General features: G+C 32.7%; 3 protein-coding genes across 6 annotated transcripts; 2 read left to right on the forward strand and 1 right to left on the reverse strand.

The window, feature by feature from the left end:
• The first annotated feature begins 215 nt into the window (after positions 1-215).
• LOC107914774 (F-box/kelch-repeat protein SKIP30) lies at positions 216-3,469 on the forward strand. Its single transcript, XM_016843800.2, has 2 exons — positions 216-388; positions 2,160-3,469. The coding sequence occupies exon 2, from the start codon at positions 2,241-2,243 to the stop codon at positions 3,276-3,278; it is 1,038 nt and encodes a 345-aa protein (XP_016699289.2). The 5' UTR covers positions 216-388; positions 2,160-2,240; the 3' UTR covers positions 3,279-3,469.
• Positions 3,470-5,605: 2,136 nt separating this feature from the next.
• LOC107914746 (protein MARD1) lies at positions 5,606-7,536 on the forward strand. Of its 4 annotated transcripts, none has more exons than XM_041099811.1 (4): positions 5,606-5,788; positions 6,163-6,280; positions 6,459-7,178; positions 7,262-7,536. In XM_041099811.1, the coding sequence occupies exons 3-4, from the start codon at positions 6,499-6,501 to the stop codon at positions 7,329-7,331; spliced, it is 750 nt and encodes a 249-aa protein (XP_040955745.1). In that variant the 5' UTR covers positions 5,606-5,788; positions 6,163-6,280; positions 6,459-6,498; the 3' UTR covers positions 7,332-7,536. The 4 variants fall into 4 exon arrangements, with proteins under 4 accessions (XP_040955745.1, XP_016699270.1, XP_040955746.1 ...); XM_016843781.2 differs by having other exon boundaries at positions 5,611-5,792; positions 6,163-6,361; XM_041099812.1 differs by having other exon boundaries at positions 5,616-5,788; positions 6,163-6,361.
• A 1,032-nt stretch (positions 7,537-8,568) lies between these two features.
• On the reverse strand, positions 8,569-11,359 carry LOC107914765 (uncharacterized). Its single transcript, XM_016843789.2, has 3 exons — positions 11,077-11,359; positions 8,991-10,960; positions 8,569-8,885 (listed from the first exon to the last, which is right to left on the reverse strand). The coding sequence occupies exon 2, from the start codon at positions 10,615-10,617 to the stop codon at positions 9,988-9,990; it is 630 nt and encodes a 209-aa protein (XP_016699278.1). The 5' UTR covers positions 10,618-10,960; positions 11,077-11,359; the 3' UTR covers positions 8,569-8,885; positions 8,991-9,987.
• Positions 11,360-25,626: the final 14,267 nt, after the last annotated feature.

The following is a 25,626-nucleotide window of genomic DNA, read 5'->3' on the forward strand; positions in this document are numbered from 1 at the left end:
TGACTAAGTTGATGTCACGAGTTAACTCGACACCAACTTAATAATAATAATACAAATTATTTTTGTGTAGAAAAATAAAACCAAAATTTGAGCATTTAAATTAACAAAGCTAGAAAGTCAATTACATTATCAAAACACAAAATATAAAATAATAATAATAATAATAATTATTATTATTATTATAAAGAAATTAGTTAAAAAAAAGAACTCAGAAGTTTTATGATTTTGTAAAACTCAGCGTTTTTCCTTAGCTGTGTCCGTCGCATATCTTCTCTTCTCAGGCAAATTACACGCTGCTGTTTCGTTTCCTCTCTTAAATCTCTCTTTCTCTCTCCCTTTCAAAAATTGCGCTCAAATCTTATTCCTCTTCGCAGGGTCTTGGCTTAAGGTATGGCATCCTCTTTATGTTCATTTAAAGCTCTCTTTTTTTCTTCTTGTTCTTTACTTGTCCACATTTTAACCGATAATTTTGGCAATTCCCTAGAATTTTGATTTAATTTTTGTACTGTTGAATACCCTTTTGTTCTTTGTGCTGAATTAGTGGTGGGTTTTATCTGAAAGTGAAGCAGCGTTGGTTATACAAGTTTCTTTCGGTTCATATGCCTGAAATTTTATGCCTTTCTTTGTTTCTTTACTTTTAATTTTTTTTCTGGGTTTGGGATTAAGTTGAAGTGAATTTCAAGTATCTTTTGTCTGTGATGATGTAATTCTATCGATTCAGGGCAATGAAAATGTAATCTGGTGCCACGTTTTGTTTGTAAATGTGTTTGATTCTTATGCTTGTTGTTTTTGGAAATGTGTGCCCATTTATACTATCAAGTCAGGGTTTTGGTGTGGATGATATTTCAATGTTAGGAAATGGTTGCCTCTATCTTCTTTGAAGTTGCCTGTGCTTCATGTCAATTTGATACTTGAACACTGTAAAGATAATATGCAAGTATGTCAATTATAGCTTCTGTAAGAGGTTAATTGCAATATCATTTCAGATTTTTATGTTGGGTTTATGTTTGAGCCAAATTTCATGAAATACATGATAAGTTATTGACTTATCTTTTGTGGAGTTCAATACATTGTCCTTTTTAGGTAAGTCTCTGCAAGCAGTAGAGAAAGGTTTTTTTTTTCAGTCATTACAGTATCAGGCTCTCCAGCGCTGTAACTTATATGCATTTTTGTGTGGATGCATATTAACAGATGCATTGTAGTGTTAGGAATTCAGTTTTGTTCTTGCTTTTATTTCTTGGAGATTCCTTTAGAGTTTTCTCATCAGGCTATTGGCTTGAAGGATAAAAACTTTAGGGTTACCAGCAATGATAGGGGTGGAAAAAGTTTTAACAGTAAAATTTTGGATCAAGCTGGAACTCTGAAATTCATTGACTTGAGATTGTAGCTGGGCAGCGAATTTTACATTTATACAATGTGAGAATTGTAAGGGTCCCAATAATGAATGTTTGAAGGTACTATTCATGGGCATCCTACTTTCTTAGAAGTTTCGAAGCAAGGCATGTGTTTAATCAAAATTTATGTCTTAGAGTATTCATTGTCAATGCTTAAATATTCCAAAACTTTGTTTCCTTCATTCTACCCCACTTATTTTGTCTGCATCCTTTATAAGCAATCTGGCTTCTTCTACCTTTCCATCTTCCGTCCCTTTCGTTAAGAAAATATCTTCTGTTTCTAGGAGAAATTCAATGTAACAGAAACCAAGAAATTTTATTGTGAAAGTATGACGTTAGTCCTGAACAAACAAACAGCTGTTTGAAAACAAAAAAGAAACTCTATTTTTACTCCAAATTATGTAATGAGTTACCGATGCTTTGGTGGTGAATTTCTTTCACAGTGATTTCAATATCCTTTCAGTGTCTTATGGAGCACTTTTTCTTGTTTATAGGAAAATTTTTAAATTGATGTATGGTTTTGTTTCACCTTCATCTTACGTATGATTGCTACTTCTTTTTTCTCTGGTATTGGTGACATTGACTAACAGCATGATTTTCAATGATGTCATTGATGCTAATTGTGCTGCCAATGCTACTGAACACAAATATAGTGGTTATATTTAAATTATGATCTAACTGGACATTGGTTAATGCATTACTTCTGAAGTTCAAAACTATTGATTTGGTGGTTCTTACACACAAGTTATAAATTTGCTCTTTCAGATTGCATATTCCACTGCTGAGGTTGATATAGTAAAAATTTGTCAGTGAAGAATTGTTGGATTCGATGAAACCTTGGTTAGCATGTCTGGATTAATTGAAGGTCTTCCAGATGCTGTTGCCCTTAGATGCCTAGCACGAGTTCCCTTCTACCTATATCCTAAGTTGGAGCTTGTTTCCCGTTCATGGAGAGCTGCCATTCGTGGCTCTGAGCTGTTCAAAGCTCGACAGGAGGTTGGCTCAGCAGAGGAACTTCTTTGTGTGTGTGCATACGATCCTGAGAATTTATGGCAGATGTATGATCCTCTCCGCGACCTTTGGATTACTCTTCCTGTCCTTCCCTCAAAGGTCAGGCACCTTGCCTACTTTGGTGTGGTCTCAACTGGTGGAAAACTGTATGTGCTTGGTGGTGGGAGTGATGATGTCGACCCATTAACTGGTGATCAAGATGGGAGTTTTGCAACTGATGAAGTTTGGTCATATGACCCTATAATGCGTCGGTGGGCTCAGCGTGCATCCATGGTCTTACCTCGTGCAATGTTTGCATGCTGTGTTTCGAAGGGAAAGATAATTGTTGCTGGTGGTTTCACCAGCTGCAGAAAATCTATCTCTCAAGCAGAAATGTATGATCCTGAGAAGGATGTCTGGATTCCAATACCTGATCTCCACCGCACACACAATTCAGCATGCTCAGGATTAGTTATCGGAGGGAAGGTGCATGTCCTTCACAAGGGGTTGTCAACAGTGCAAGTCCTGGACCACATAGGTTCTGGGTGGACCGTTGAAGACTATGGTTGGCTCCAGGGTCCAATGGCAGTTGTACAGGGAGCTCTGTACGTGATGAGCCATGGACTTATCGTCAAGCAGGAAAAAGAAGTTAGCAAGGTGGTGATTTCTGCTTCCGAGTTTCGTAGGAGAATTGGGTTCGCAATGACTGGACTAAGGGATGAAATATACGTGATCGGAGGGGTGATTGGCCCTGATCGCTTTAATTGGGATATCAAACCAATGTCTGACGTTGATATCTTGACAGTTGGGGGCAATAGACCTACATGGCGTCAGGCAGCTTCGATGACAAAGTGCCGAGGAACAATTTTTGGTTGCACGCAGCTAAGAATTTAGGTCCCCCACTTTTTTTTCTTCTTTTAAAGTAGTCTGCTGGTTTTTTTGTGAAAAGTTAACTCCTTATTTTGTCGAGGCATTGCAAATCTTCCTTATTGGAGATGAGAAATGAATGTTTCTTTCTAATGGTACCTTGGTTTTGTAAGCCATAATCTTGTCTGTGTTAAAAGTTAATGATCTGTTTCATGGCTTATTCGGTCTTGACATGGAAAGAAAGACAGGCACAGGCTCTTGTCTTGCAAACAGAAATTAGAACAGTATCTTACTCATTAGTAGGACAAATATATCTAACAAGGCAATAGTTTAGGCAATCAATTAATGATTTGGTGTTTTTTCTCCTTGTTTGTTTGGAGAGGTTAGGTACGGAGGGAGTAAATAATTAGTTTTAGACTTTAGATACAGCCATAGGGGGCTGAAGGTCTACTTCTGCTTTGTGCTTACGTGTTTAACATTGGTTAGGCATCTTGTGTGAATTGCCTGGACCCTATGGCCGTAAAGGAAGAGAGAGAGAGAGTTAACCCAAGTTCTGGGGTCTGGGTCTGGGCCTTAAGGCTAAAAACCTCAATTCTTGGCATCTCTTTCAATTACGTACTTGAACTTGGTTTTAAGATTTAATTCAATTACGTACTTGAACTTGGTTTTAAGGTTTAATTTGGTTTTAGTATCTGAACTTGGTTTTTTGGTCCAAATTAATACTTATATGAATCAATTTGAATTATGAAGTCAAGTTTAGGTACCAATTTGAATAAAAAAGCTAAGTTCAAGTGTCACTAACACACAAACCATCCCATGGAGATTAACTAATTAAATGGAACTCATTTAACTCACTTGAATTGGTCTGGTTTATGAAACATATGGAGAAGCTCATCTACTTGAAGCATTGATGACCCAGTGGAACACTACAATAAAACTAAAGTTACCATAGTGAGTAGTATAAATATTAAGGAATAAGATTGTATAGAGTTTAAATCTGATTGTATAGAGGTGAAATACTACAATAAAACAAGAGTAAATATTAAGGGATAAGATTGTATAAAATTTAAATCTAATTGTACAGAGTTTAAATCTCTTATGACTCTCATATTGTTGCTAGGCACTTAAAGCATTGGTGGCCCAGTGAAATACTACAGTAAAACTAGAGTTATCACGATGAATATTGTAAATTCTAAGGGATAAGATTGTATAAACTTTAAATCTTTTAGGACTGTCATCTTGTAAAGTTTAAATCTCATTTGTAAGCATTCCATTCATAGTTATTGAATATAGTTAACATCATTTGCTCAAACATCTTGTATGGCGTTCCCTTCTTATGGTTTTTCTATTCGATTCAAGTTCCTTTTGTTTTTTTGAGTTTGCTTTTGTTTTATTTCATTGCCTTAGAGAATTTCCTTTGTGAATTCTCACTTTTGAGAGAAAGGCTGACTTAGGCGAATTTGAAGCAGGAATCAGCTAAGCCGCGCGGTTTGTCAGATTAAAGTTCTATCCCCGTGACGCAAATACCTAATTAGACTAAATAAGTTTAATTACCAAATTGAATATTGAAGCCAAGTTTAATTAGATACTAAAATGTATATTTACCCAAAGATTCATAGTGTCCTTAGGATAGGTTAGGCTAGACAAAAACAACAATCCAACAAACCTAAAGGGCCGTAGCTACTGCCAGCACCATTGTCATCATTTATTCTTAGTTACATGAGTGAACACTCGAAAGCTTGATGGTGGGATTGCCCCCAAGTGCCTCGGTCAATAACTCAAACTAATAATGAATTTGGGGGAGAGAGAACAAAAAAGAGGGCCTATAACACTAGCTTGCCTTGTGGGGATCCCTTGGCAGTGAAACTTCAAAGTGAAGAAGGTGGTTTTTAAAAACTGGTCCTTTGTTACACCCCCCCCCCAATCCTATTGCGTATTTAGTATAATCGCCAAATGGCACCGCCGACAAATAGAAACTTGCCATGCCACGCCACCAAAGTTTTTTTTTTTTGTGTGTATTTTTTAGATAAATTTGGGTTTGAGTTTGAAAGGGACATGGCTGTGTGTGGCTGCGCCTGTCAAAGAAAAATCATGGAGTAGATAAGGCTAATTAGGTCGTCCACGGTGACACGAACCATAAAACCAGACAGACTTTTCCCGAGTTTTCTTGTAGCTAAAACCAACCACGCATTTGTAACTTTCTCATCATCTAAACAATTAAAAGAAAGAAAGAAAACGTGAAGGACAATGTTTCTTTCAAATAGGTGAGATGAATGACGGCAACTGCCTAGCTAAACAAGGAATCTTAGTTATGCAAATATTTAGCATATAATGAATCGATGCTCTAATGGGACGTACTAGGACTTTCTTTCTTCCTTTTTAATGAGACTGGATAAATAGATGCTCCATTTCTTTATCAAAGTTATTTTTTTTTTCTGTAGGAATAAAGCTACTTACTTACATACCGCTGTAGCAATCATCTTTAAACATCAAAAAAAATATATATATGTTGGCTGAATGGGATAGTGCCAAGGAATGTAGGTAATATCTAATCTTTTTAGTATAAGAAATGAGTCTGTTTTATGCTTTCTCAAACTTTATATTCGAATGTAAAAATATTTCGTATTTGCATGTCCTCATGAATACATAAAAAGGATCAAACTTACGCTTTTACTGCAAAAAAACCCCACTAATTCTCATGCATAGTTGCATAGGCCTCTCTCTCTCCTTAAATGCTACACTCAACTTCAAAACTGAAAACTCTACCCTTTTGAGCTAAAGCTTTTTTTTTTCTTTTTTTCTTTCACCTTTTTCCGTGTCTTTTGCAAATTCGTGGCGATTTTGCAGGGCTGAGTGAACTGAAGCTTTTGTTTTTATCAATATTTTGATTTCATTTACCTGGAACGCCCAGGAGTGTAGGATCAATGATCATGTGCTGTGGATGATGTATGTTATGATGGGTATCGATTCCTTTCCTTGTTGAAGCAGTTGATCCACCAAACTGACACAAAAAGACAAACAGAAATAGGGTAACTGACTTCATTTGTTTATTTACTCTTCTGTCATGGAGCCTATGGAGATTTAGGGATCCATTTCAATTTCCCACCACAGTATGTGTTTTGTTTTGGTTTTTTTATATAAGAAAATTGCAAGGATTTGCAATAGAGTTTCACCATTCTTCCCTTTGTTTTTCTGGGTTTTTTGCAGTTGTTTTTCAAGTTACATTTCTGACAAGACAGACAAAGTTATGTTGAGGAATAGGTCCAGGGCAGTGACCAGCAAGCAGCAACCATTAATGGCTGATCACAGTTCTCAATCGTCGTCCCCCTCACACAATCACACCACACCAATCCCATCTTTCTTTGGTTCTCCAAGATTCAAAGTTTTCACTACAAAATGTCTCCCCGACACTGAACCTGTTGTACTCAAGAGCCCTACTACAATCCTCGACAACAACAAGCCATTGTTTCCCTTTGGCAACCTCTTTGGTTTCGATTTAAACCAACCCAAATCCCCCAAAACATTCATCTCACTCAATAACAAGCGCCACCACACAACCCAAACATCGGAACCAAAAGGTGTTGGTCTTGCCATAGTCGATACTCTCAATGATAAGCCAACTAAAGACAAGAAGGTTCCTCCCAAGACAAGTAACAACAAGGTTTTATTTGGGACCAAGCTCAGAGTTCAGATTCCTTTCAATGGGTGTGTTCCCGTTAAAGAGATGGAGTTGTCTGAGGATTATACATGCGTGAAATCCCACGGACCTAATCCCAAAACAACCCATATATATGGTAACTGCGTTGTAAAGAGCTTCTGCAGTAGTGTATTGGATGAGCCCAGGTGTGCAGCAGAGAGTGATTTCCTCAGCTTTTGTCACACATGCAAAAAGAATCTTGAACAGAAAATCGACATTTACATTTACAGGTACGGTCCTTTTGACCTGCTTATGAAAAATCCAAACATGTATCCTGTTTGTTCTGAATTTGATTGTTTGTGCTGTAATGCAGAGGTGAGAAGGCTTTTTGCAGTCAAGAGTGCCGCTATCAGGAAATGGTACTAGATGAAGAAGAGAAATAAAAAATTTTCATTTCATCACTGCTTTAGATCATAAAATCATTTTCATGTTTGATAATGATTCCATAAACCAAATCTCTTTGTAGTGTTTAATTTAGCTTTTGTTTTTAAAAACCCTCTCCACTGCAGATAGTGAAAAGAGAGGATGAGATGATGTAGAGTTAATGTTAATTATTTATATGACTGCCAATAGCCTTTTTTTCCTCAATCATCATATTGAGATTCCAACTTATAATTAAATTAAGCTATGGTGATTACAGGAATAAAATAATTAAATAATAGCAGTAGTTGGGAAATTTGGACACTTTGTGCAGAGTTATCAACAAAGAAGAAGCTTTTTCAACGTGAATTATCAACCCACATCATTGCCAGGTCCCTCTACGGTTGTCCCATATTTTTTTTCACGAAGAAAAAGAACTATACCAATCATGATGATAAAGAAGAATAATGATGGTGTCCCTCATACAAAGCATTGACAAATACGGTAAAATCCTACGATTTGTTGTATTGATCAAGTATGGTTTAGATAGTAACCACAGCATAAGCAAAGATTAGGAAGGAAAGGAAGTGGATCATCCATCCCTGAAAACAGCTACCAACTTGCCTTTAATTGAAACCAAAATATGCAGGTGATACTTGAGTATGTCCGAAAATGCATTGAATCTTTTTTTCAATAACAAAATGGGTGGAAACAAGTAAAAGAAAAAACCCCAACCAAAGGCCATTGAGATTAAGGGATCAGGAACCAAGGTGGTATAAGGTTTTGACATCATGGACCAAGCCCCTTTGATGTTTGTGAGTTTAGATCAAACCCCTACTCCACTCTTTCGTTAATCCATTTAATCTCTATGAAAGAAAGCAGCTCCCATGTCAGGTGGCTACGAGATTAGGCATTAGGTTTGGATACTGTTGTTTGAATTTAATATAAGATAAAATATGGTGAACAGTGGTGCTTGATTAAATGGGCCAATTCGATTCACTTCTACCCATATGCCTTGTCGCTTTGTATGGAAACTATGGTCCAAAAACTCATTCAACCCGCATTTATTGATCTCATTTATGTGATTGGCCCATCAAATAATGAAACAAAACAAAGACATGGTAGGGACCGGGACCGGGACCGAAGACCAGAGCAGCTCCCTTTTATTCCAGGGATAACTAGCTGGTTCACACATGCACGATCAGCAAATCACAGTTGAAGGCTAACAGTGATAAAGACCAAGTAACGTTACGACTAAAATACGATAATATAATATTTCCATTAAATTCATATTTCAACACACTTAAAGCCATAATGCATAAATAAATAAAAAGTGAGAAACACCAGTACCAAAAGAACATACTGCACTTTGAAGTTTGAACATTAACATGGCACTTTAACCAAAACATAAGACTCTGCTCAAACTACTCAACAAACAACAGACACTGAAAACAAACATTTCCGAGACAGTCCCCGGATACAGATGGTTTCCTAAAGGCTTGCATTAAAGACATCTAACACGAGCACATCTCTACTTTTAACAAAAAGCCTTCTGAAATACTTATCCCAGTGGCTACCTGTTGAAGAAGATTATATTAGAGCAGATCATTAGTAATAGTTTTATCAAAGATTTCTAAAACAAACATGATTATCTAAAATCAATATCATGGAAAAGAAAATACCTTGTAAGTAGCTTGGCACAGTCGACAATCTCCATGATAGATGGCTCTATGAAACGTTACAGAGTGGCATTACCCACTAGGATGAACAAGACACAAACAACACTTTCAACTGGACAAGGAACTGATTAACCTAACAAGCTTCAGAGGTGACAGATAACCACTTCACTTTTTTCCCTTCCTACCTTTTCCTTTATAAAAAAACAGAAAAAGATGGCGAGGAAGAGAAATCCCAAGTAAAAGAAACGAGTATATTGAGGATATTTGATTGTTAAGCAGCCAATTGAAGGCAATGCTGGAGAGAGGAAAAGAGTTGCAAGACAAAGAAAGAACATCTAGGTAGGCTAATTTAGACTAGGTTGTAAAAAGAAACAAAGGGGCTAATCCATGTTAGACAATTAGAAACAAAGGACACTAAGTCTAGACCAAGGAAAGAAGGATAATGGGAAAAAGAATAAGAAAAGAAACCTAAGGAATTTGGGTAAGCAATTTAGAGGTGAATCTACAAACTACAGTTATATACATTGTATCAGACGCTTAAGGAAGACATTAGCTTAAAGACAACAACTGAACAGACACCAACCGCTGAGGACTTGATATAGTAAAGTTTCATATAACAAGTACATAGTTGCCTTCAAGTCCATGAGTTAAGAAGGCAGTCATCAGTGCGATTTCATGTCATCGAAAGAGAGGACACAATGTTTGATTCTAATGTAAGCTCCCCTTTAGCTTCCTGAATAGCTTGAGTCATCTTCCATCCAAGCTTATAAAACCTGTATATCATGTACCTTGTGCATCTTGTCATTTTCTCGTAACCAACACCAAACTCTCATAAACCATCATAAAGCAAAATCTGGAGATTGTCGACCTACCATTGCCATTAATTCATACTGACTCATGCTACCAACCATCTTATTCAACCTATATACAATCTAAAACTAACTTCGGAAATTTGCACAGTAAACTTATTTACAGGAGCTGAAAAACTCCTACACTCTTTTCAGTCATCAGTATTGTCAAGATTGAGAATGCGACGCAAAGCCTTGGTCGCAGAGGCAGCACTACAAAAAACTTCAGCTACAGAAGGGTCAAGCTCCCTGGTAGGAGATGCAGGTGCAGACTTAGCAGTTTGGTGAACATCAACAATGGGGTAAGCAGCAGGCAAATCAAGAGACACTGTCCTCTTCACCCGAAGCGAGAATTTCGGTATTGGCAAAGAACTAGGAGGTGGTGAATTGGAATAAGCAGGTCCAGCCCAAAGCTCAGAGTACAGAAAACCTTCCCCAGGGATTTCCACATTAAAGGGCTTATCATTTCTAGGGGCTCTACTGCAATTGATAGGAATAGGAGAGCTTTTCCTTGTAGCTTTGGAATGTGTTCCATCAGCAAAAGGAGATGGCGTTTTTGGGGAAGATGATGAAGAGGGAGGGGAAGATGGCCGTTTGGTTAAAGGAGTAGCGCTATACTTAAACGGGGTCGGGAGTAATCCTGCTCCAGATTGAAAAGTCCTACAATTAACCCCTCTGAAATTCCTAGATGGTTGTGATGACCCAAATCTGGCAGGCCCATGTGGCTTCACCCTGCTACAGTACTGACTCCTATGCTGCGCTACCACAACAAGAGTCTCCATACTTTTTCCTTAAATTTGATGATAAAAACCAGAGATTCAACAACACAGTTCGGTCCTATTACAACCCAACAAAGAAAACAAACCAAATCCTTCAAAAATCCCCTAAATCCTTGTTACAGATCACTCAAATTTAATAAAGGAAACAACTTTGAGGCCAAATCATGCCCAGAACAACATCGTAAATTTCTCCGCCATCGCAGATGCGATAAGATGGTACTAAAATCGAAGTGATTTACTTACTGGATCAGGAAACCCCTTAGATTCAAAGGTTCATGGGCAATAACAAAAATTCACAACTTTATAACCTCGAATCAGACAAGATCTTCATAGATCAGTCATCAAACTGTAACAAAAACAAATTACAAAACCAAAAAAAAAATCAAATCTCAAACTAAAAGCAAGCATAAAATACAGGGTAAATTTCTCGAGGAAAGAAAAACCAAGGAGTGGAAAAATTACCGGAAAAGTTGTGGAGTGAAGTGATGTGATATTCGTTAGATCTGAGAAGGGAGTGAAAGTTTCTTCTTCTTTCTTTTTCTTGTTCTTCTTCTGGGGAAGGATGATTTCATGTAAACTGGTGTTGGGTGAATGATTTTGTCCTTCGGTTTCAGGTATTTTTTTTAATAAAAAAATTTGTTTTGTGGGCTCAAATCATCAAAACGCCATGGAAATGAGATTGTGGAGAGCGTTAGAGAGAGAGAGAAAGGAAGCAAAGTCCCACGGATCTGAAATGACTTCCTCACAGTTAGATTTAAATATTGTACAGGTACTGGGGGGATGCTCTTTCACGTTTGGTTTTACGAAACTAGTCCTCGTTTTCAACCCTATTTACGATTTTGACATTTTGTCTTTCTTTGGAATCCATCCCAAACAAAATTAGAAAGTAAAAAAAGGGGGGTTAAGTATCCATTCCTTCCTTGTGATTACACTTTTAAGTTTTAGGGTAAACTATCACATATAGTCCTCCAATTATAACAAAATACATTTTAGACACTAAAAATAAAAATTTGTAATTCAGGCACCCACGTTACATAGTTCGGTCATTTTGGAATCTAACGTTGCAGTTAAATAAATAGGTATAATAATTAAAAAAAAATCCAATCACCATGTTTATAGCTTTCTCAAAACTATAATCTAACAATGGCCATGTCACCTTTCTCCTTTAGATAGTTGCAAAAGAGTAAGATCTGATACATCTCTTTAACTTAGTTTGCCTGCAATTTCTGAAATTTTTGGAACACTAGTTTAAAGAGAAATCATCCCATGCAAGGAGAATATGGCAGAAAAAATACGTGAAGAAGGAAAGACACTGACATCACATGATATTTGAAGAATGTAAACAAGCAACCAGCTAACAAAGGCTTCACACCATCTCGTCTAAACATGGCGTACACCATAAAAGTATGAGAGTTGAGACGCCTACCTTCCAATCAACCTGGGCATTTGCTTTAGCATCATTTTTACCCCGAGGGGTGACAGATTTTTATTTTATTTAATATTCGTATGAAATTTAAATTTAATGAAGATCAATTTGAGAATATTTGTAAATTTTGAGAGTTAATTTTTTAAAATTATGATTAAATTGATATAATACGTAAAAGCTGAGGACTAAATTTATCATTATACCAATTTTTTTACCGGTTTACCTTGATTTTATTATTATTATTATTATTATTATTATGTTTTGATTCATCTTCAGTCTTTTCTTAGTATATATTTTTCTTCTAATTTTTCTTGTTGTTTATATATTTTTAGCGTTTATAGTAGTTTATTTTTAAAAAAATTTATTCAAACACAATTAATAATAAATCAAAATTCTTTCTTAATAGGCATAATAATTTATTTGACCTTCCAACTTTTAAAAAAAATCATATTAGCCCTCCATTTAATTTCCACCTCTTTTAGCCCTTAAACTTACATTATTTGTCAAATCCCTCCAAAATGAATGAAAAAGTTAATGTTTATTTATTTTGATGACGTGGCAATCGACATGTATACCCATTAGCAACTAATTATTTTTTAAAATTAAAAATATATATTTTTATACTTTTTATAATAACTTTAAATTTTTTTAATTTTATAAATTTTAAAAAGAATTAATTAAATGTTGATGTATCATATACATGTATGTCATATTAGTAAAGTCATGGTTAGCTTTTCTATCTATTTTTGAAGTGATTTGATAAACAACGCAAATTTAAGGGTTAAAAGAGACGAAAAATAAACGATGAATTAAAATGATTTTTTTTAAAAGTTAAAAGAGTCAAATAAATCATTGCCCCGTGATAATAAAATTATAAGAGCCTTCTTTTTGGACAAGAAGGAAGCATGCAAAACAAGAAGTATCAAAGGGCATTAAGTTAAGTTAACCCAACTTAAATTAACTTTTTCATGTATAATTTATATAAGATAGAACTCGAATTTGAGTACTTCAAATCTCAAATTTTGATCTTTAACATTTTAATTAAAATCTTGTTGACATCAAATTAGTTATTTAATTATTCACACGTAAAATTTTATATATCTTTCTATTTTTTTATTCTTTAATTTTTTTTATTTTCACTCAAGCAAAGCTAAGGAAGAAAAATTATCAAACAAAAAAAATTAATTTAAAAAATACAAAGTTGTATAGTTTTATGCAACTATCAATTTCAAATTTCTGTATATCAATAGTGAAGATTTGATCCATAAAAATATACATAAAGGGGGCCTTAGTTCAAATAGTCTGAGGTAATGTAACATTATGAAATAATATTTCTTTATTTGGATTTCAAAGATTATCGTGAGTCAATAATCTTTTATTCCCAATAATGTCAAGATTTCAAAATATAAGAGGTAACCTCAATACCACCTTTTTCCTTAGACAATCTTACGATAATGTGAGATTTTTACAACTTTTCTTTCATTTTAATGACTCCGATTCTTTTATTTAAATCAAAATGAAATAATAATAACTAATAAATTAAATCCTCTAGTTATTTGGTATATTTTTCAAATAATATTTCAAATATATATTATTATTAGTTGACAAATTATGGATTCCTCCACTTGATGGTAATAAGTTATAAGGATCGAGGAATATCATAAAACCTCGAGTTAAACGGTAATCGATTATAGAGATTAAGGAATAGTCTCAAACATTCGATTCTTCCATAGTGGTATAGTATTAACTATAGGAACAATCTCATAGCTAACTCTTGCTAAACGGACAACCCGAGATCAGCTCCTACAATTTAATTCTTCAACAACTTTACGAATGAGGAGAACCTAGCTCAAGTCAACGACTTGACCATTTAAACTAGATTGCTAACTCTCTGAACATCACGTAACAACATCGAATCAAACTACACCAATCTGTTCTGAAGAACCTTCAATTGCACAAATCATTTAATCTAAATCACTAACAGCCTTGACATCACCTAACTGCATCAAATCAAACCAAACCATATTTCAGCTTGTATTCTAACACTTTAGACATGCGATGCACCTATACAGAAATAATAAATAAAGTACTGAAATTTGCAGCTTCCATGTCCAAAATTAATTAGAATAAAAGACAAAAGCATATTATCAATAGCATGTTTCCATAAAATATATTTTTCTTCTCATGACACTTTAATCAAGGAGAAGCCCTAGCTATTTATTTTTGTTCTGCAATTTCAGTTTATTTATTTTGAAAAAGAGATAGGTAGCTAATTTATTACATAAATCCATTATTTATAAGGATGGGTAAAATTCGATTCGACTCGAAAAATCGAAAAAAGTTTAAATTTTGAATTATTTGAATTGAATTAATCGAGTTAATTAAAGCAACTCGATTTTTTTTTAATTTCAAGTTTGAATCGAGTTAAATTTTTAAATTCGAATAACTCAAATAATTCAAATAAATCAAATACCAAACCCTTTTACTTTCCCTCAAAAAATTTACTTCCCTCGTACCCCCAAAACTTTTTTTCTTTTATTCTCCCCCACAACTTATATTTCCCATTCAAAACTTTTACTTCCCCTAAACCTCCAAAACTTTTTTTTCTTCGAATTTATATATATTATTTGTATTATTGAATTAAATTTCACATTTTATACTACTTATATTATTGTATTATTTAATAATGATGAATCTTTATCAATTTATGTTAAAATTAAATTATTGATGATGCCATAAAATATTCGTGTTAAAATTTTCTGTTGGGTATCAATTTCACATTTTATCTTTAAAATAATTTTATTAAAAAAATCACCTTTTTATATTTAATATATTTTTTAAATTTTAAAATACATGGTGACAATAATCATAAGATAATTGAAGCAACTAACAAGCAAAGAAGCTAACTCATATATAAAAGATTAATAAATAAATTATGAGGGGATGAAAGTTAATAACAAATTTAATTATGGTGGGTGACAGTGGCTAGAAGGACTCAAAGTTATTTTTTTAATTCAACTCGTACAAATATAATCAATTTGATTCGATTTGAATTCCATCTCACCCCACTCGATTTGAGAAAATTTCAAATCGAGTTAGGATGATAAAATAGAAATCGTCAACTCGATTAACTCAAAATTTATTTATTCTATTTGATCAAGCGCTTACCCTTAATTATTTACAGTAAAATAAATAAATAAAAGTAAATTCTATAAAAATAATTTAATAAAATATACTTTTATTTTCCATCAATCAACTAATAGAATGTTACATTCAAATCAAATAAACAAAATAATATAATATATTTGATAATATGTAAAAATCAAATGTTGCTAAACATCATTTTACACAGCCTTGTTCAAAGCAAAAAAAAAAGTTGATTTTATCCAATAGAGATGTTTGAAAAAAAAAAAGAGGCAGCTTTGAATAAAGAAGTAACTTTAGGCACCGATTTTGCAAAAAAAAAACAAATAACTATTTTAAACACAAAACACGTGCAACTAAATAAGGATTTTAGCCATTATAGGCTTATTTATCGAGTCAAAAAAATTTCGAGTTAGTTGAGTTGATGAATTTTATTTTAGTAGTCGAACTTATTTTAAATTTTTTTTGAACTGAATCGAGTCAATTCGAGTTAACGAATCATATTATTTATACTCAATATTGCGTTTATATGAACTAATTATTTCTCTAGTAGACGAAGTATAAGATTATTTAACTACGTAAGGTTGATGGGTAAACATTTATCAAAATGACGTAGTTTTGCCTTTTAATTTAATGGTTTTGACTTTTAATTTTAGAAAAGATAAATATTTATCAAAAAGACGTAGTTTTTACCTTTTCTTATTCAGATTTTTGGATAACTCAAATTGTGTAATTCATATTCGAGTCAAACCGAAAATTTTGATTTTTTTTATTTGAGTTGATCCGAATAACTTAATTAACTCGAACTATTTAATTCAAAATTTAAATTTTTTATCAAATTTTTTAAATCAACACGAATTTTACTCACTCTTAATAATGTTGGGAGTTGTTAAGCTATTTAAGTATAATTTAGAAAAACACTAGTGTTCTTTATAAATAAATAAAAATTTTAAAATAGAGTTTCTTGTTTTAATGGTGATTTGCATTTTATTTCATTATTAATGGTAAGGGATGAAATTGATTTGAAAAAACTTAAAAGGAAAAAAGAATTTCGAGTAGTAGTGGTGAGATACTAAAGATAATATAAGTGACTAAAATGTAACATTTGACAAATTAAAGTGACTATTTTAATAAATTTACACTATTAGTTAATAAAAAGTGAGCAAAATCAAAGTGTAATGGCTCCCTGGGATGAGGACAAAAGAGTAGCAGTGGTTGGTTTGGTTGGAGTGTAGTAGGCTGATTCTTTGATGTAACACATCCACCAAACTTAAGCGTGTCGCTCTGTGGTACCCCCATCTGCCTTGCTCTTTTACTTTAAACCGTTGAACAAATTTAGTATCCAAGTAGTTCTTTTCTTTGCTTGGTGGGTCGGAAAAAGGAAAAGAAAAGCAGGCAAAGGAAAACAAACCGTCTCATTGAGCTTTTTTAAGTTCTCACGCCGAAAGCTTCCTTTCCTTTTAATTTCCATATAAATAAATTTATTATTTTTATCCGTTTAAAAAAATTTATCAATCAAATGAAATAAAAGAGTAACTTTAAGATTTAAAAAGATAAATAATTTATAAAATAAACAATTAAAAAAAAGGATAAATTTTAAAAGCTTTACAAGCACAACTTTATACATATGTCTTTATTCAACTTTCATTTTATATATTTAGTATAAGATTATTTTATTGTAAATTTTTTAAATATTGTTGAGGATATTTTTCTTTTTTGGTTTAATGCGTGGGATGATTTTTTCTTGTTTACTTTAGATTTATTAAATGATAAAATTTTACTTGTAAAATTTATTGATGAGTATTTTATATAATTAATTAATATTTTTATATTTAAACTTATTAAATCTAATTCATTTGATATATTTAAACATTTTATATATTAAATATTTTTCTAAAACATCGGAAAATCTAAAACGGTATACCGAAACAAATTAGTAGAAAAACAGTGTGTCCACTGCTGCGGCATTGACTACCTTGATATGTGTATTCATCTAATTGAAAGAGCTCAAAATAACATATGGAATCTATTTGGACAACACAGAGTAGTAATTATACTTCCTTGTAATTACAAAGAATTATAATTTCCTAAACATGTTTGGCTGACAAAGTGTAATTGCATCGTAACTCCTTATGTTATGTTTAGCAGTACAAATTGTAATTACTTAAGTTATACTTCTTAAAAAATATTAATATGATAAAAAATAATTTCTAAATAAGTAACAAAAATTAAAATTAAATTATCGTATGTATTATGTTCGCCTAAAAGCGTAGTTGATAATATGATTACCAATAAAAATAACAAAAAAAATAAGCATCATGTGCAATTTTATCTAATTGCTTTAGTGCATATTTGTTGGGTTTCCCTCTTTAATATTTAATATATGCTCATTTTTATCATCTGTTGCTCATTGACTGTGTTCGTCATCATCTTAATTTGAATTTGCTTAATTAAGATTATCAATATCTACTTCATTCATGTATTCTTCGAAGTATGAATCATCTCCGTTCCACTTATAATTGAAGTTATGAAATATGCAACATACTAGTCTAATCTAATCTTGTTTTTTATGCCATATTGTTGAGTATGCCACGTATTTCAGTCAAATTTGAAAAATAATCTCCCAATCAATCTCTGTTTATTTGCTTCAGTCAAACTCTGATTAACCTAGATTATTTTATTATTATTTGACCTATGAGTTTAACCTATAAATAGGCTCTTTTACAACCTTAAAAAAATGCACCCATTAAAATATTAGAACTCGTAACACTTTTGGAGAATTTTGTGTTTACGTTTTGAGGGTTCTTTATTTTTGGATTTTAGGGTTTAGTTTTTATCTGTACCTTTTGTACTATTCTTTTGTCATTATAGTAAAATTATCTTTGCTCGTTATTTTTTTTATCCTCTTTGGAGGGGTTTTCCATGTTAAATTTGTATGTTCAATTTCTCAATTTCTTCTGCTATTTTTTACTTGTTCGTTGCTTAATCGGGTCGATCCCCAACAAGTGGTATCAAGAGCTAGTTCAATTTTTGTAGATCAGCCTGTTCAAAGATGGAAACAACAACGTTTGACATTGAGAAGTTTGATGGTGTCACAAATTTTAATCTATGGCAAGTTCAGATGATGACAATTTTAGTTCAGACCAACCTGAAAAAGGTCGTTATCGGGAAAAAGCCTAAGAATCTATATTAAATAGAATGAGAAGAGCTTGATGAAAAGGCCATGTCTGCAATCCAATTGTGCCTTGTGAATAAGATATTGTAGGAGGTATTGATGGAGAAAACCTCATCCGCCTTGTGGAATAGGTTAGAAACTCTTTATGCGACTAAGTCTCTGGCTAACTGTTTAGTGTTGAAACAATGTCTAATTGCGTTTCGCATGAACGAATATGAGCTTCTTAAAGATCACATTAGTCCATTTATTACTCTTTTGAATGATTTAAAGAATGTTGAAGTTAAGATTGGCGATTAAGATCAGGCTATGCTATTATTGTGCTCTTTACCCTTTTCATACAAGTCTTTTAGGGAAACCCTAATTTATGACAGAGACAAACTCTTGTTCGAGGATGTGAAGGGTCATTTGTTGAGTAAAGACAAACTCGATGATAAGTTTGGCTCAGATAGCAAGGCAGATAGGAAAGCTTCCATTCTGGTAGCATAAAAAAAGCAAGACAAAAGGTGTCACTATTGTAAGAAGTTAGGTCATGTCAAAGCAGATTATTATAAACTGCGAAATAAAATGGCTGGTGAGAGTAACAAGGAAGATGTAGCTAGTGCTAATTTGGCCGACGATAGCGGTGCTGATTTATTGCTAGTCTCAACGAGCGATAGCTCCGAGCTTACATCTGAGTGAATCTTAGATTTCGGAGTTCTTTCCACATGTGTCCTTATAGGGAATGGTTTTCTATATACAATTCGGTTGAAGGTGGAGTTGTGCACATGAGACATGATTCATCCAGTAAGGTAATCGATATTAGTACTTTTAAAATTATGATACACGATGGGAAGATTAAGACACTCTCAGATGTCAGGTATGTACCTGATTTACGAAAAAATCTCATCTCCTTGAATATTTTAGACTCGAAAGGTTGTAGAATCAACATCGAGTCAAACGACATTAATGTGTCTCGTAGGGCTCTCATTTTGTTAAAAGGTAAAAAGACCGACAGTCTTTATATTCTAAAAGGTTCTACAGTGACTGGTGAAACCGGATGTCCCTCGTTTGTTATAGAGTCGAAGTTAACTCGTTTGGAGCGAAAACAACTTGGTCATATGAATGAAAAAGGTAAAACCATTTCGTTGAAGAGAGGTTCTCTTTTAGATGCAGGTTTTGAAAAGTTAGGATACTTTGTTCATGAAAATCAGACCCGCGTTAGTTTTGATTTGGAAATGTACAAGTTAAAGGCTAGAAGTCTTCCAGCTTCTAAGCACAAATTTGACTCAGTTAATTCCCTATATAGTTCAAAATAGGCCTATGGAAGGCTTTGGCAAATATAGCGTTGTGGAAATACGAGTCAAGGTGGAGATTTGTTGAGTATACCACGTATTTTTGTCAAATTTGAAAGATAATGTCCTAGTTAAACTCTGTTTATTTGTTTCAGTTGAACTTTGATTAGTCTAGATTATTTTTTTATTATTTGACCTACGAATTTAGCCTATAAATAAGCTCTTTTACAACCTTAAAAAATACACCCATTAAAATATTAAAACTCGTACCACTTTTGGAGAATTTTGTGTTTACGTTTTGAGGATTCTTTATTTTCGGGTTTCGGGGTTTAGTTTTTATCTCTACCTTTTGTACTATTTGTTCTTTTGCCATTATAGTAAAATTATCTTTACTCGTGATTTTTTTATCCTCTTTGGAAGGGTTTTTTCACGTTAAATTTGTGTATTTAATTTCTTAGTTTCTTCCGCTATTTTTTACTTGTTCGTTGTTTAATTGAGTCGATCCCCAACACATACTAAGGTGATGTTGTTAAATGGGAAATTTTTTTTAGAACAACAAATGTCTTCTTAATCACATTTTGAAGCCTTAAATATCTCAAATTAAAGAGTTCATGAGCTATCTATGGTGCTTGTATCTAGCATCACTCTCTCAAATGGTATCATACCTCGCGATATGGTGTAAGAAAATCTTTTTTATTTGCATAATTAGCATCAACCATATAATATTTGGGTTCACAATCCAAATAGTCTCTAGCTTTAATTATAAAAACTTATATAAGCCTAGTTTGGAGAAAGATTTATGCTAAGTTTTTTTGCCTTTTATATTACATAAATTAAGTAAAAACCAATATAAAATTTATAATGCATAACCTTATAAAAAAAGTTTTTATAAGTTATTGAAAACTTTCATAATACTTCTTGTAAATGATATAATTTTTTCCTTAACTTTAGAAAGTTATTTTTTTATAAATAAGTTATGATAAAAAAATTTATAATATTATTTTATGAATAAGTATATTATTTTTATAATATAGTATGAACACATAAATAAGTTATGTCTATATTTCTTAGCTATGAATTTTTATAAATAAATATTTTATAACACTTTTATAACCTGTAAATTATTTTTATAATAAAATTTTTTGTCGTAATTTTAGATATTTTTTAGGATCTAAATAATATATATTTTTGTTATATCTTTATAAAATATACAAATTATTTTCATAATATATTTTTTTAGGATTTATAATATAAGAAATTTTTAGACATAACCATCCCAAACACTCGTATATATTCATGCTTATAGTATAATTTTTTTTGAAGATAAATCAGGACATTTATTATTGTCAGTAAAAGAAATGACTTATAACCAGAAAAGAAATCAAAACCCAACAAAATTCAGCCTAAAAAACCACAATAAAGACCCAACCTAGAAAAGAGCTCCCCACCATCCCCAAGGGCATTTAGAAAATGAAAAACCAGCAGTTCTTTAGAAACAAAAATGTCTCTTTTCAATAATGGAAGTTAAAGAGACTTTCTTCCTCAACCTTTCCCTTTTCCCCTTCGAGCAACCCCAGATCTAGTCACCGATTACCATTTCCCTGTTATTCTGTCGTCTCTGACCACCAATTATTTCTTTCCACCGCTTCCATCACTGACGACGGCATTATACCAGTTAGATAAGTTGTTCCTCCTCCTCTTATGCCTTCTATAGCTAGTCAATGGCTTGTTTCATTTGCCTTTCTGTCTATATACCTAAACATGCATTCTTCAAATCCTCGATTGGCTCGTTTTGAATCTTCAATGTAAGCATTTATCACAGAATCATCTTGTCTTTGTGTCTGTAGTTTCTTAATCATTATGAGATTGTCTCTTTCAACAACCACTTTCTTGAACCCAAGATCCAGACCCATTTGGACTCTTTGAAGGCAGGCTAATGCTTCAGCTGCGAAAGGGGTAGGTATATGGTAGTTGATTATCTTTCTTGAGCCCATAATCCTACCTTCTGAAACTTGTCCCACTAACCCCGAACAGGATTTATTCAAACTGCTTTTAAAGATGCATAAAAATTTATCTTAACAAAAGGTGGCTCCGGTGGTCTCCATCTCTCTAATTGAATCCGTCTTCCAGGTAAACGAATATTTATCTCATCAATATCTTGTATATACAATGTGATAAAATGTACCATTTCTGTGTTTGGTCAATTTCTCCCTTCATCCTCATGTCTGTTTCTGTTACCCTAAATAGCCCAGATTGTACATGTTATTTCCCTGCACTTATTGATAACACTCTAGAATAACGTATTTTTATGTATTTATTCTGAGTATGATCCTGCTAATTTGAGCTATTTATGATCTTTTATCTCATAGGAACTAAATTTGAGGCAAAAGCAAAATTAAAGGCCAAAAGTGTGAATTTAAAGATAAAATGGGCCAATGTGCGACACAAAGAAAAGTTGGTGCCAAAAGTGCAAGCATTGAGGAAACAAGGGTTTAAATGCAAAAAGAAGAGATTTTATTCTATCGGACTCTATTTTAATTATATTAGGATAATTAATATTAAGATAATTATTAAGGATTATTTAATTTTAGGATTTTATTTTATTTATCTTTATTTATCTTCAATTAAATATATTTATATTTTGGAAGTTTAAGTAGGATTAGACTATCTCTCCTAGCACTATAAATAGGGATGAAGTGACTCAAAAGGCATCCATCTTTTCCTATAAACACTTTCTCCCCAAAAATCTAGGCTTTTGTTCTTCTCATATTTCCTTTCAATAAAATATCCATTTTTATTATATTTATTTTCTTTTCCACCATAACCATGAGCCACTAAACTCATCTAGCCAAAAGTTGTCGATATTCCCGAAAACGGGTTCTTGAGGCTTAGAGTCCGTACTTAGCCTCCTCGCTGAGTACTTATCGTTTCTCTGCACTACGGGGCTGACGCTTTCGTCCATGTCCTTTAAGAAGTAAGCTTTTCAACGTATGCAAAGGTGGCCGTTTTGTATGTTTTGGGAATGTTGCACAGTCGGTTCGTTAGCTTACTGCGTCAGAGGTTGGCGAGCTTAAGAGACAAAATGGCATGGGATTCGCATTAAGAAGCGTTGATCTAGCATAAGACGATATCACAGAAACGATTGTTGACTAGAGTCAGGTTCCACTAAATCATAAGTCTAAATCCTTGGAACTGGTGGTCGTAAGCATCCTCTTCCACTATAACTGGCTTATTCGGTTTGAGAAGGATCATCTAAAAGCCGAGGATTGAACTCAAGGCAGAACGAGACAACTGGAGGCTAGAATCTCCCATAAGAATTTTGTTTCTCTCAACTCTATTTTTAATTTCTTGAATTTTCGATTCAATATTCTTAATTCTGTTTTTATTTTATTTTCCGTTTCCAAATCCAAACCTTTAATTCTATTATTTTTTTATTTTTTTCCAGGAACGTAGGTTTTCTTGGGCAAGATTTTGCCTGAGATTTCACGGAACAAGATATTGTGCAAATCCAGTCCCTAAGGATTCGACCTTACTTCCCTTTTACTATTCTTTTTCATTATTTATTAGGGATAGGATATTTTTGGTGCTTTCAACAACCGCATCACTTATCCTTAAAATGCACAAATAACAACCAGTCCATCCATTGTTTATATCCGTAACATCCCCAACCCGTATCCCTCATCGAAACTGGGTTACGAAGCATTACCAGAGTTTGCAAATCAAACAGACATAAATTTCAAACATTTCGTATCATATGATATTCAGGTCAAAACTAATTAAACTCATACATACTGTCTCTTATTCGAGCCCTCGAGGCCCAAAATATGAGTTAGAAACAAGTCGGGACTAATTCGAAAACTCAGAAAATTTTTTGAAAATATTAAATTTTTTTAAAGTTGCAGGGTTCACACGGCCATATGGCCAGAATGTACCTTAAATAACAAGTTTACCATTCCCTGCAAGCTTGGACATTAAGCAATTCAAAAATCATTCATTTAACCAGTTTAAAACACAATCAAACACATTCAAAATATATTAAAATAATCATTCTAGGTGCCTAACCAATATACCCTCATTGGTACCACATTTATATCATCAAATTTATATTATCAAAACATCATTCAAATTCAAATTATAAACATACCTAATTTAATCCATTTTACCTAGTTTATGAATATTTAAACATCAATTTAACATGTCATAATAAAACTTCAAAAACAAACACATGTTTATATGTATATACCAAACAAATATTAAATATATAATATCATTTACATTTAATCCACAAAATAACTATTATTTAGACACCCTAGGTACACGCCGACACAAAAGGATAAACATCACCACATTTGAGATTGGGATCGTTGTTGGATGCTGAATCGGCGTTCAAAAGTTAAGTACCTAACCTGCACACGAAAAACAAAACCGTACACTGAATAAAACTCAATGGTATTTCTATAATCCGAATAATTAAAGACAATAGATTACAAATGTATAATTAAAATATAGACGCATTAATATTTAAAAATCATCAAACTATCATATGCCAACTCTTTGAATTCATACATGATAGCATATCATAATTCATTTGTTTCATAATATCCCAATTTTCATACTTGCTATATAAATAGCTTTTCACAATTTGGTTCACATTTCATTCAAACAATGGCATTATCCATTCTATATTCAATTCATGAGTATATAACTCATATATTCCATGTATTTACAACATAATTCACATTCTATTTTCAATTCACTATATCACTTCCATTTCTCATACCATGCCATTTCAATACCAATTATAGAACTTTATTATTTATTTACCCCTATTAACACGACTCGGACTCGGGCGGATACACGGATCCAACCAAACACACCAGTTTGGTACCCAGTGCCTCATCGGATAATTCGAAGTAATAGATTGATACCCAATGTCTCATCGGCTAAATCGAAGTAATAGATTGACACTCAGTGTCTCATCGGCTAAATCGAAGTAAATTGGCACCCAGTGCCTCATTGAATTAATCTGAAGTAGTAAATTGACACCAGTTTCTCTTCGATTCGAAGTCAAAGAAATCCCTAAACTCTTCCAATCCTATGGCATGCCATCTATATCCGACTCAACTCGATACAGTTAATAGGGTTTAATTTGACATTTCAGATATAATCAATATCCAATACTGATTTTTCATATAATCACATAATTACACATATAATCATTTCAATTCTAAAATCAATCCATTCAATTTATATATCTACCAATTCAATTCATTCAATCAATTATCAAAATATCAATTACTTAACTCAACACTTACCATATACATTAAAAAAAATTACAACAATTAATAACTAGTTTCGTATTATAGAAATACAAACTAGAAATTCCGAGCTATTCCACGTCGACTTTTTCTTTTCCCTTTTCAGTCGAAGATTCCGGTACGACGGCAGCTACAAAATTAAAACAATTAAAATTCATCAATACAACACAATTCAATTTCATATTGCATTTTTCAATTTTGGCTCAATATTTTCCTAATTTTCAATTTAGTCCTTAAACCGAGGCCAACTTTATTTCTTTACAATTAATTTTATATTTTCATACAAAATTCACTTTAGACTAAATTTAACTCCCTATTTTACTTAAATCCTTAAATTTTAAAATTTTCACAATTTAGTCCCTATTACTCAAAATTTATAATTTATTCTACAATTTAATCCTTTTTTCATTTTTAACTTAAAAATCTATCCATTTAATCCCTAATACTAAAATTATTCAACATAGATAACACTTAAAAACTCAATAATTTCTAAAATTTTGACATGGGTCGGGTAGTATTTCACACCGGGATTCCAAAAACATAAAAATTACAAGAAAAATGAATTAAATTGACTAACCAATTGAACTTTAAACCTTAAAAGTCCCTAAGCCCTTGCGTTTCTTTTTTTTTCTTTCTTTCTTTCCTTTGTGTTTCGTTTTGTTTCTTTCTTTCTCTTTT

The sequence above is a fragment of the Gossypium hirsutum genome, chromosome D08 (assembly GCF_007990345.1).
Source record: "Gossypium hirsutum isolate 1008001.06 chromosome D08, Gossypium_hirsutum_v2.1, whole genome shotgun sequence".
In the NCBI taxonomy this organism is placed as follows: Eukaryota; Viridiplantae; Streptophyta; class Magnoliopsida; order Malvales; family Malvaceae; genus Gossypium; species Gossypium hirsutum.

Coding starts and splice junctions, on each gene's coding strand:
- LOC107914774 (XM_016843800.2), top strand. CDS start 2,241: ATGTCTGGATTAATTGAAGGTCTTCCAGATGCTGTTGCCCTTAGATGC.
- LOC107914765 (XM_016843789.2), bottom strand. CDS start 10,617: ATGGAGACTCTTGTTGTGGTAGCGCAGCATAGGAGTCAGTACTGTAGC.
- LOC107914746 (XM_041099811.1), top strand. CDS start 6,499: ATGTTGAGGAATAGGTCCAGGGCAGTGACCAGCAAGCAGCAACCATTA. Junction 7,179..7,261: donor ATCGACATTTACATTTACAG/GTACGGTCCTTT, acceptor GCTGTAATGCAG/AGGTGAGAAGGCTTTTTGCA.